Raw genomic sequence first — 12664 nt, 5'->3', positions numbered from 1 at the left:
CGGTTTTTTGCAATTAAAACAATTTCCTGCTGGTTTATTACCTTGTCTTATAGCCCCCGCCAAAAGAGCCATAGCATGGGTTTGACTACCGACATCAGCGCAAGCCTGAATCATGTCCGCTAAAGTGTACGAGGGGCGATGTATTATAGATTGCAGTACCTTTTTGCAATCAGCATTAGCCTGCTCATAAGCCAGTCGCCGTAAAAGCTCTGTCTGTGCCTCCTCGTTATCGATCTGCCGCTGTACTGCTTCCTTGAGCCTATCTATGAACTGCGGATACGGCTCTGTAGGCTGCTGCCGGGTGGCTGTGAAAGACCTAGTCGGTTTCCCACTTACAGGAACCCTTCTGAAAGCTCTCATAACACTAAGTTTAGTACGAATATATGTGTCTGGGTCTAACTCCAACTGTCTCTCTATAGTGCTAAATTGGCCTGCTCCATAAATCTGGTCGGGTATGGCAGCTGGGGTTGAGTAACCTACAGCAGCTAACCTGAACTCACTATCCCACACCATATACTGGGCGGGGGTCAGCACCATACGAAATAAGTCTTTCCAATCTTGTGGAGCCATTGTGTAGCCATTTCCAATTCCTTCTAAGATGCCTGTCACGAAATTAGACCTGATGCCTGTCTCCGTGATAGCTTTTCTCACCTCCCTCAGTACTGTATACGGTAGCGCCGTCCACTGTCTGACGGCATTGCCCTGTGCATCGACTTCTGCCGTTATAGGCATTAGCATGGGCAACTCCCCCTCCCACTGATGTTTTTCCTCCAAACTCAATTCCCCTGTCTCACGCGCCAACGCAACCGCCGCCCGGACGCAGCCCCCACGATTCCCCCGGAAACAAGGCTGATCAGTTCCTTTATCAATGGGGGGATCCGAGGGCCGCTGCCCCGTATCCGACACCGCAGGCGCTGGTGGTAGCACCCGCGGGTACGGAGGCGGTGTCGTCAGCGTGAGAAGCGGGGCGGCAGTGAGAGACGCCTGTAGCCCCAGTTTTCCCACTGCCTCAGTACAGCGCTGCCACATGAGCAGGTGCTGCACTGCTGCTCTCGGTTTCTCAAAGAGCTGTGTTCCTATTTTTTGCCAATCTTCTTGCTGCAGGGACCCCTCTTCGGGGTACCAGGGGCATTGACATTCTATTTCCTTAACAAAATCCTCTACATGCCGCAGCGTAACCGCTGGGCAACCGCTCCCCTCAATGAGCTTAAATAATTCCTTAGCATGAGCCTTTTGTGGCACTGATAAATCACCCCCCATACTCACGAGTGGCTGTTTCCAGCGGGTGCACCTAGACTATTCCAGTCGGATGAGCAGGGGTCCTCGGGATCCGGTGAATCACGTCGGGGTCACCAGATGTTGGGATCAAGGAGACGCGGAGTCAAGAGGTTTGTCAAGCAGGCGTCCCAAGCTCTCTTGAGCTGGGGTTTTTATTAGTAATTAGATCAAAAGGCATGAGATCATAGTTACTTGTAACATATTGATTGGTTCACCCATAGCCATCTCCCCTTGTGCAATAAATCATGATTGGTGAAGGGGCTACGTGAACTATTCAAGGGGACTACGTGAGCTATTGCCTAGTCTATGCTTAATCAATAACCTGAGCATAGTTTTACCTTGCATTGCTTACCTTGAGAATAAGCCAGGAGTAAATGTAATAAACACGTGTGTGGTTTGCCAGCACAGCATGTTTCACTACAGGGGTGGTTTTTGTCAGGGTTGGTTGGGTGTGTTAGTTTCATTGGGTGGTGGGGTTTGGTGGGGGTGGTTTTTGTCTGGGTTGGGTTTTTTTCTTTGAGGACCTGCTTTCCAGGGGGGTTTGTTTGTTTAACAAAGAGAGTCTGCTGCTGACGGCTGCTCCACCCGCAGGGAGCTGTTCGGGGCCCCACCGCCCTGGCTGCCCCTGAGCGCAGCTCGCCCCCGGCTGCCGGGCCACAGCAAAGAGCAACGTGCTGCTGGGGCAAGTCACTGGAGGTGTCACACGCACCGCGCGCTGCGGGGCCGGGACACGCGGAGCGGGGCCTGGGGCGGCGGCAGGAGCCGGCAGCTACAGAGCCAGGGGCCGACGTCTGGCGGGAGCCTGGGAGGGGAGGGGTTCGCGCGGGGCAGGCAGGCGGCGGGGCTGTCCCTCTCCTCTCCCCTCCCCCCGCAGCTCCCGCACTTCCGCTCCCAGCAGCGCTTCCGGCCCTGCCCCCATAGCAACCGTTGCGAGGAGGAAGTCCAGGTCTCACGCTGGTGACTCCTCCAGCGCGTCCCCGGCCATGGTAACGGGGTGGGAGCGGGGCATGAGGGGCGCTGGGCAGCAGCCGCAGTTTCAGGGCTGCGAGGCACTGAGCAGCAGTCTGGGGGGAGCACTGGGGGGGGGTCACTAGGCAGCTCTTTGGGGGTACAGAGGTCACTATAACACACTCTATTACACAGTGCTGGGCCTTCTTTTTTTCTCCATTTCCCCATGGGGAGTGCCCTCCCAGATCCCCTTCCTTTCGGAGAGGAAAGCCCCACTGAGAGTCTTTGACCCCTCTGCCAAACTAGAGCACCTTACAGATGCCATTGCCCCTGAAGGGCACCTGCAATGGGATGCTGCTTACCTGTTCCGCGCTAGTCACTGCCTGGGTAAATGCTGCTGGATGGATCCTCCTGTTTTGGCACGCAGCACTTTTCTGCAGGGAGGAAAACCAAGAAGCTAGTCAGCCCTCAGTAGGGATCCAGGGGTGTAAAGGAGGGGAGGAGAGGGGAGGGATACCCCCGCACACACACACATTTTGATGAGAGAGCTGGCACACAACTGTATTACAGACTGTTAATTTACTTGACTTGACTGATTTCATTTTTTTTTTTTAATAGGCAGAAGTAGAGGAAACACTAAAGAGGATTCAGGCACACAAAGGGGTTATTGGAACTATTGTTGTAAATGCAGAAGGTAAATATACTGCAGTTTATAAATCCAGAATAAACTTCAGAGAGGCACTGGATGTAACCACTTAAATCATTGCACTATATCCTGTGTTATTAAACAATGTAACCACTTTACAATATTTTGCAAAAATGTAATCATTATAGGTTAGACTTTCAAAAATGCCCTCTCAAAACTGATGCATGCAAACCCAGATTTGTGCAGCAAAAATGCATGCACTTCTGTAAATCTGATCTTATATTTTTAATATCCTGCAGCTTCTTTAATTCAAGATACTGAAAGCTAGAAACATCGCAAATTCCAGAATTTTGTGAATTAGGAATTAAGTGGAGACGCACTTGTTAAAAATGCATCACATTTTATTATTTTTGTCAACTGTAGTTCTATTTTTATAATACTTTGTAGTCTGCTAGTCGATATTAATATATGCATTGTTGTTGCTGCTGTGTTGGTCCCAGGATATTAGAGAGATGAGGTGGGTAAGATAGTTGCTTTTATTGGAGAAGCTTTCGAGCTTACACAGATCTTTTCTTCAGGTCTGAGAAACTTAATATTAATATTTATAGTCTGAGACCTTGCTACAGCATCTGCCATTAGGTCTTGCTGAGAGTTGGTCAGAGACCACCATTTTTGTATGGCTTTTTAAAGTGTGCTGTTTAGCCAAATGTGGGTTAGCAAAATTCAACCATATGATGTAGAGTTGAAAGGCCAGACTTACAGTACTGGATGGTTGGCCCTTGGCATAGCTCAGAAGGTGAAGAGGGAGCAGTAAGCAGCCCCTCTTAGAATCATTCCTCCGTTTCATACCAACTCATTTCACATTATAATATTTTAAAAGAAAATACATTAGAAACTCACTTTCTCCCCCCAAAAAAGACAAAAATATTGAGAGAAAAATATCCCACAGCCAGAAATTAGGCTTAGCCTGCTGGGCAACAGCCTCAGGGCTGCTCTAACTTCAACCATTTCAGAGGTCTTCAAGTGTCTCCTTGGGTTATCAGGGATTTGGTGGAAATAGTGGCTCCTGTGTTATGCTACCTGGTCCTTAAGTAGAGGGCTGCAAGTGGGGATGAGCGGGGCATGGCATGTAGTCAGATATATCAGTCCTGTGCTCCTGGAGAAATCCCCAGTTGTTCACTTAAGCCTGTTTGTGGGGCCAAGGTTCTGACCCATAATATTTTTATTCTAGTCTCTCCCTCCCCCAAGAAAAAACACTGCATTAAATAGTTGAATATACTGTTGTAATGCTCTGACAATCCCTTGTCACTTTCACAATCCAAATAAACCCAGTATCTATCTGTTGCCCTAGTAGCAGTTCAACAACAGAAGGGAGAAAACCCAAGAGGGAATTAGAAGTGTTCTTTCAGAGGTTGGTAAATCTTGATAATTAATTTACATGCCTGGACAGGTCAAAGATGGTTCACCGGGTCACAGAATAGCTGTTGCAAGTCAAAAGAGAAATGCATGCACTGACATTAACAGTAATTGAACAATTGTATTGTGCCTGTGCATATTTGTGTCTTTCTATTAACTGTTTACTAGCTTGATGGTACAATTTGGTTTTAGGACGACTGTTTAGAAATAATACTATGTGATTTGGTCCAGTGAGCAATTATGCCCTGATTAACTTGCACACTTAAACTCTGGACAAAAACAACCATTTAAATGGTGATGGAAGTATGACTGATCAGTGTTTGGAATTTGCAGATTAATTGATTGTTTTAGTTTTTTATGGACAAACAAATTAAACATCCATCCATAATATTTGAATAGGAAAATAACCCCAATATTTTTAAAACTTTGTTAATTTCAAGAGCAGTATTGCTTAAAATGTTGCCTACTTTATGCAAACAATATTTTTCTCATTTTTGTTGTCTTAAATTTTTAGAGGAAGAATGTTTTCTTTATTCAGATTATGGAAATTTGAGTTTCTGCTTTGTCTTTTTAAATATTGTGAATCTTGTTTGCATGAAAGAAAGCTCACTTCTCAGCATAGCTTCATCGACATAATACAAGTACAGTATGCTTTCTCTCTCAGATCTGCTAATGCACCTCATCTTCACCTACACTTTTAGGCAGGCTCTTATGTCATTGTTTAGAGGTTATCATGGTTGTAGTATCTTTAAAGATTAACAGAGTACAATCATCATCAGCTTCCTGTTCTTGGGTCTCAGTTTCCTTGCACAGGCAGGTCAGAACACTTTATCTCTCTGGTTTGACCCATTGGGGCACTGATAGATGAGCATGAGGCTCTCCCTGTGTTCTGTTCCAACTGCCATCTCCTCACCTCCCTCTAGAATCTTTTCTGGCCAGAGTCAGTCAAGGATCTCCCAGGACATGTGCATTTACTTCAGAGATGTTGCATCCAATTATACTGGAGACAAATGTAACAAACTTGCTGTTAAACTGTGGGCATATCCAAGATACGAGAAAGCTAGAGTGACCAGGCTACTGCCTTTCAAGAAAGTCAGGTTCATGACTGCATGCCTGATTTGTGTAACTGGTTCCCCAACTATCCAGAATCACCATTTGCCTGTACAGTTACCTGAGACTTTGCCCACACAAATTAAATGTACTTCTTTAAAATAAATATACAGTCATTTTTCATGTTCCTGGATGGAAAGGAACAGATTTTCAAAGTTAGTCATACAAATTAAATGTACATTTGTGTGACTAACTTGTTTGAAAATCTGTTCCTTTCCATCCAGGAGCATGAAAAATAACTGCATTTTAATTTTAAAGAAGTCAGTATAAGACCAATTTGAATTCGTGGTCCAATAGCCACTTTATTTTTATTTATCTTTTCGCCAGGTGTCTACATTTTTCTAAAGAGATTAAGGTGCCTATTTTTAAACAAAACAAACTTGTTTTCATCTTTCTTTTAAAGTGGTTAACAATGTAAATAAAATGGTGATAAAATTCTTGAAACAAGCACATAATATTGAACATCCTGTTAAAATAATATGTAGTAGAGTTAATTTAAGAAAAGAGTAGAGTTTGTTACACCTGATAGAGCTGTATTCAATTGTTTGAATTAAAAATGTTTCCAGATTGATTCTGTCTTTCACACATATAAGATCACTAGTTTAAAAATTATCTGCACTGGTGGTTTCTCTGTTAATATCCAGTTTGTTCCACAAACTGAGCATCAATTCTTTTAATCTAGGGAAGTCACTAATGTCAACCATTCATTTTCAGGTTATTTTTGGCCAGACATTTCACTTTATTTACACCTTTAGAGGCTGACAGATTTTATTAAAGATGCTGAATTTGTTGGAATGGTCATTTGTTTTCAAGGTCATATAAACTTGATATTTTTATTCATTGCTGCTTTTTAAGTGACTGTTGCCCTATCTACACAATATGTGATTATGCAGATGTTCTCTCACTAACATAGTGCCTGAGAGCACCTGTCTTTGTCCTTATTAAATCCCTACTTATAAATTTGCCTGAGTTCAGTTTCAACATACTAAGGTTTCATAGATATGAGAGAGAGAATATATTTATTCGATCATCCTGTTATATCCCCTTGCAGTGAAAGATTTTCCTTGAACAGGATAATCAAAAATTGAGATCATTTTGGGTTTAAATTGCTCAAGGAATGCTTTTCTAAAGAGATTAGGAAATAGTTTAAAAGATCTAACTCTTAGGAACTTTTCCCAAATATTTGTCCTCAATGTTCACTTTATCACTTTCATCCCATTGTTCCCTTTTGTATTTTCACTTCTTTCTTCATATATCACCCTTCAAATATATTTGAAAGTTGTTATATTCCTTCAATACTTTTTTAGCCAAGATTTACAATATTCGTATTTTTAATCTTTCCTCATAAATCAATCACTCCTTCCTCTTAAATTTTAATTGCTCCTTTCTGGATTATTTACAATGTCAAAATGTTTTGTGGCATTGGGATATGCAAAATTCTACCTATTATTTAGGAGCTGTACCATCATCAGTGTGTAAATAGGGAATATTGTCTTACGGGCTTGTAACATGATGCCTCTGGAAGCAGTCAAAAAGCAAGGTAGCTTTTTATAAGTGAAGCAAAAATATTAAGCCCTAATAGTTTTGAGTTTTGCAGTTACACCATAATTGTAAAGACATCTTTTGTTCTGACTGCATAGTCTATCAATATGGAAATTATTATTTGACAGAAGATTACAGTTAATTCATCAAAATGGATGTTGATGTTACATTGTCAGACTTTTAGTAGTCGCTTGGATCCATATATTGTCAAACATTCGTAATATTTTGGATCCATATAATGTGGACTATCTATTGTCAGCATGTTGCATTGCAATTTTAAAAGAGCAGTTCTAGAAGGTGCAATATGCTCAACAAATGCAAATACACCATTTCACAATAGTCTCCTTTGGTATTTGACAGAAATTATAAATTTCCAATCCTATTCCATCATTAAATATGTAAAATGCTTATTATATACAGTTGGCTAAAATGATCGTTAGATGGTTATATTTAAAATACACATAGTAAAAATATGTAAAAAGCAGCAACATTTAATGTAATCTTAGAGATGAGCCAATGAAACTTGTAAGTACTATGGGCTAGATTTTTAAAGGTATTTAGGTATCTAAAGATGTAGACAGACACCTACTGAGATTTTTCAAAAGTTTCTAGGCATCTAACTGCCATTGACTTCAGGTTCAGAGATCCTTTTTGAAATTTGGCTGTATGTATTAGTAAGGCTAATATTTTGTCACAGATATTTTTAGTAATAGTCAGGGACAGGTCACGGGCAATTAAAAAAAAAAAAAAATCACGGAAGCCAGTGACCTGTCTGTGACTTTTACTAAAAATAGCCATGGCAAATGGGGAGCTCAAATGCGGGGTCTGCACTGTGCCCACAGAGGCTGGGCAGCTGCAGGGTCCCGCTCCGAGCGGGCCCCCACTGTCCACAGCAACCAGGAACTCCCAGGGTCCCCTTGATACCCACATAGCTCAGAGCTCTGGGGTACCCCCACCAGGCAGCAGGGGTACCCCGCAGCTCCCCGCCGCCGCGAGCTGCTGGGGCTGAAGTCACGGAGGTCGCTGGAAGTCACTGATTCTGTGACTTCTGGGACCTCCGTGAAAAAATCGTAGCCTTATGTATTAGTATTAAGCAATGTAATTGTTTTTCCTATACAATATAAAACCCAAAATATAATGAAAAATTTCTATCTTGTTCTGTTTGCCACTTTGTTAATGTGACAGACAATACAAGCATTTAATAATAAAATTGCTTTAATATGCCTGTTTGTTTGCAGGAATTCCAATCAGAACAACCCTAGATAACTCTACAACAGTACAATATGCAGGTCTTCTTCATCAGCTCACAATGAAAGCGAGGAGCACAGTGAGAGATATAGATCCTCAGAATGATCTAACCTTTCTTCGGATCAGATCAAAGAAACATGAAATCATGGTAGCCCCAGGTAATTTAAGATTTCTATTCCTAAAATATTGTTAAAATTTTGTGTGTGCTATAAGTTTCTCAAAGCACAAAGCTACTGTAGAACATGTATATGATATATGAAAACAAAAGAATAAGAGGCAACTTCTTGCTTTTGCTATAAGTCCTTTACATTTGGATAGGGTGCACATAATATTGTTCACTTATTTTGTCTACATAGACAGCTACACTAGCATCTTGATGCATAAGGATTATAGTATACAAGACTTGAGCAAGAAGATAAGACCAGATCTCACAGAAATGTAGGTCTAAGGGACCTCAAGAAGTCATCAAATCCAGCCTCCTGCACTTAGGCTGGACCAAGTATCCCTGACAACTGTTTGTCCAACCTGTTCTTAAAAACCTCCAGTGACTGGGATTCCCAAACCTCCCTTGGAAGCCTATTCCAGAGCTTAACTACCCTTATAATTATGTAGTTTTTCCTAATACCTAACCTAAATCTCCCTGGCTGCAAATTAAGCCCATTACTTCTTGTCCTATCTTCAGTGGACATGGATAAATATTGCTCACTCTTCCCTTTTTAACAGCCTTTAATACATTTTGAAGACTTATCAGTTCTCCCCTCAGTCTTCTTTTCTCAAGGCTAAACATGACCAATTTTTTTAACCTTTCCTCATAGGTCAGATTTTCTAAACAATTTATCTTTTTTTTTTCTTTCCCCTGGACTTTCTTCAATTTGTTCACATCTTTCCTAAGCTGCGGTGCCCAGAACTGGACACAGTACTACAGTGGAAGCTTCACCAATGCTGAGTAGAATGGGACAGTCACTTCATGTATCTTATTTACAACACTCCCGTTGGAGCTAATTAGCTTTTAGTAAACATGGCAAATGTGTTCACTTTTTTCACAACAAATATCAAACGAACCACTAATGATCATCCATCTATTGTTGTTTCTAAGGACAGATTTTTCACTTGATACTGTACAGTATGTACCAAGCTTCTCATTGTTCATAAGAGGGTTTCTTTTACAATATAGTAGGTCATTGATCACACAGGTAGTATTAGCACCATTAATATAACAATTATGATTGAATTACTTATTTGTCAATAAGAGAAACTTGTCTAAAACTATGTATTTGTCTTGTTCATCTTAAGTACAAATGTTTTGGATTTGCTTTGGGTTGTTTCCCCTAATTAATATGGATAAGAGGCCAGATCCTTAGCTATGGCCAAGGAGCGTACACCACAAATTGAGGCAGCTGGGATGGGGAGTGCAAAGGTGCTGTGACACTGGGCGTGTGCTAGACTGGTACCCCAGCATATATTATGCTGGCTGCCAACCACCCCAATGGGTAAAAATACCAGCTGAGAATGTGTAGGGTATAAAGAAGACCCAACCATGCCCCTAATGTTGTCAGTAGGGAGGGAGGTGGCATTGGATTCACTATACTTGTACCGCCATAATACCCCTTTCACTGAGGTAATCCTCTCAGTGCCAGATATACTGATTCTGTCGTCAGATTCCACCGGCAGCACAGTGCAAAGTGGCTGCACTGATACCACTGATCTCACTGTTCCTATTAGAAATCATAAGTAACTCCAGTGAAGACAATGCAGTTACATTGGTGTAAAACCAATATAAGCAGAATCGGGCCCTATTACTTTAAGTGATAGCAATTAGTTGACAATTAATAGTAAAAGACTGAAATCATTTTTGTCAAGCATGTTTTAGGGCAGGGGTCGGCAACGTTCGGCATGCGGCTCGCCAGGGTAAGCACCCTAGCGGGCCGGGCCAGTTTATTTACCTGCTGACGCGGCAGGTTCGGCCGATCGCGGCCCCCACTCGCCGCGGTTCACTGTCCCGGGCCAATGGGAGCGGCGGGAAGCGGCGCGGGCCGAGGGATGTGCTGGCCGCGGCTTCCCGCCGCCCCCATTGGCCCGTGGGGGCCGCGATCAGCCGAACCTGCCGCGTCAGCAGGTAAATAAACTGCCCGGCCTGCTAGGGTGCTTACCCTGGCGAGCCGCGTGCCCAACGTTGCCGACCCCTGTTTTAGAGTATAAATTCAAAAGTTTCTTTCTCTTAAGATAGGAATAAATCAATCAGGGCAAACTACCAGTAGCCAGATGTTAATATTTCTGTAATATTTTAATTGTTCTTTTTTTCTTGATGATTTTGATTAAAATATTCTTGTCTCTCTTCACAGATAAGGAGTATCTTCTAATTGTTATTCAGAACCCATGTGAATAGACTTGACGCAACAATATTTTTAGAGACACCAATGCAGCTGTACTTTTTAAAGTAATAATCCTTTATTGATATTTATTTTCAAACATACCACTAAGTTCTTACATAATGTATGTAACTTGTCATTGCTGAAACTTTCCCAAGCTAATATTCTCAGTTGTAGCTGTACTTTAACTTATGCTTGAGCAAAACAAACATTGTATGTGTAGATAAATACTCAGAAGAGCAACAATAGAACAAAATGTTTAAAAAACTTTTGTTAATGGATTTTCTGGCTAATTCTTGTAACTAAAGAATTCTCTTTACATCACAAGTTTAGATTTTTTTTTTTTTAAGCAGGAATCACATTTCATGGAAATTAGTAACTTCTGTATGTACTTGTAACTGTACCCATATAAACTCAAGAATACAGGGTTAAATAAGTTACTAATCTCAGTTCCATTGGGGTAAAGAGGACTGTGTTCTGTCTCTGTAATTTCTGCATTTTGATCATTCTAAAGAAATAATTTTACTTCAACCTTATGCTATCTTAAGTGCCCTTCAGTTTCTAATGAACAAATGAATCACAACAGCTTCAGTTAAATATTTTAAAGCTAATGCTGAAGAAAGGTCCAGATGAAGAGAATGGCCCTTCCACCTTGAATTAATGCTAAACTGTTATTAATTTGTGTTTACTGGCAATTCAAAATAGTGCCTCTAAGTAAACTCATCAGAACTCTTGATAAAACACTCAAATGTGTCCACCTTCAGATCTAGCATGTACTGAATACAGCGAGCCATTTCTTCCAGCATATTTTGCAACACTGCCACAGATCTTGCAGTTCTCTCCAAAATTGGAAACCTGTTCAGACCATTGTTTTAAATCAGACACTTAAAGTGTATGTAGATTTTCACGTTACTAATGATTCTTTAATTTTAAAGTTGAAACTTTTCCAGCATCACTAGGTCAAGAACAGGTTTTTTTAATGCTGATATTTCATCATAGGGCAGGGGGTGGGAACAATCTGGAAATTGGGAGAAGAAAAAATAAGTGGTAGGAAGCCTGGCTAAAGAGACCCAGGGAGAAAATGAATCCAGTTGCTTGGGAATAATAGAAGCCAAAGGGATGGTTAGTGATGGTACAGCCGCAGTATCATATCTGCTTGCTGGGTGACAGTTGAAACTATGAATGGCTGTCATGAAAAGGACCATTACATGGAAATAAATATAGCAAATCAATATCTTTACATACTGAAGTAAAATAAAGCAGAGCATATGTTTGAACATTACTAATGTACTCTGTGCTGTACAAGAAAACACTCCCTACTTCCTATAGTCTTTCATCTAAATTATTAATTCTAAATTATTTAAAATGACAACAGTTCATTAGTGAATGTTGACAAATATGGCTATACTGTACCAAAACTAAGTGTTTTCCATTTATCAACTTCCCTAGTTCTGTGGTACTAATGCTTCTTAACAGCAAACCAGTCATTGTCAAATGTCTAACTTTTATTCATAAAAAAAAAATACTTTGGCATTTTGGGGGATATCCTGTGTAACAAGTGAAAGTCAGTGTGTCTGGCTTTCCTTTCACTTACTCTAGTTAGCATCTGGACTAATTCTACTGAAATTGACAGTCACAGCAGTGTTGAAGGGAGGAGATTTAGCCCCATTCTTATTATTTGTCTATTTTAGATGATTAATTTTCTTTTTTGTTAACAAATAACTAAATTAATATCCAATATATTGTTTTTGCATTATATTACTCCAGCAAAATGCTGAAGTTAGTCCTTACTGTGTAATATTTTCTAACTTGTCAAAAATATCATAGATGGCATCACCTCTTAACACCTTCCAGCGCCATGAAAAATGTCCTTCAGTCAGACACGGCAGTACTCTCGTGCATAGAGAAAAGCTTTGTACATGGCAATATTTGTTCTTCACTTCTTTTATCTTTCTTTTGTGTGTGTAAATTTCTTTTCCAGACTTTAATCTGATATTCTTGAAGCAACTGGTGATCACTTTGGTTTGGGTCCCAATTTATCAAAGCACTTGAAGGGGTTAAGTTCATCCCTATTCAATAGTGTACTTAAGTTCAAAGTTAAATTTAA

The 12664-nt window shown here is 40.9% G+C and overlaps 1 protein-coding gene across 1 annotated transcript; it reads left to right on the top strand.

Annotated features, from left to right (window-relative positions):
- The first annotated feature begins 2208 nt into the window (after positions 1–2208).
- DYNLRB2 (dynein light chain roadblock-type 2) lies at positions 2209–10878 on the top strand. Its single transcript, XM_065416652.1, has 4 exons — positions 2209–2264; positions 2845–2920; positions 8179–8346; positions 10531–10878. The coding sequence occupies exons 1-4, from the start codon at positions 2262–2264 to the stop codon at positions 10572–10574; spliced, it is 291 nt and encodes a 96-aa protein (XP_065272724.1). The 5' UTR covers positions 2209–2261; the 3' UTR covers positions 10575–10878.
- Positions 10879–12664: the final 1786 nt, after the last annotated feature.

The sequence above is a fragment of the Emys orbicularis genome, chromosome 14 (assembly GCF_028017835.1).
Source record: "Emys orbicularis isolate rEmyOrb1 chromosome 14, rEmyOrb1.hap1, whole genome shotgun sequence".
In the NCBI taxonomy this organism is placed as follows: domain Eukaryota; kingdom Metazoa; phylum Chordata; order Testudines; family Emydidae; genus Emys; species Emys orbicularis.
The sequence above is the reverse complement of the archived record's forward strand: the minus strand, read 5'-3'. Positions and strand labels throughout refer to the sequence as shown.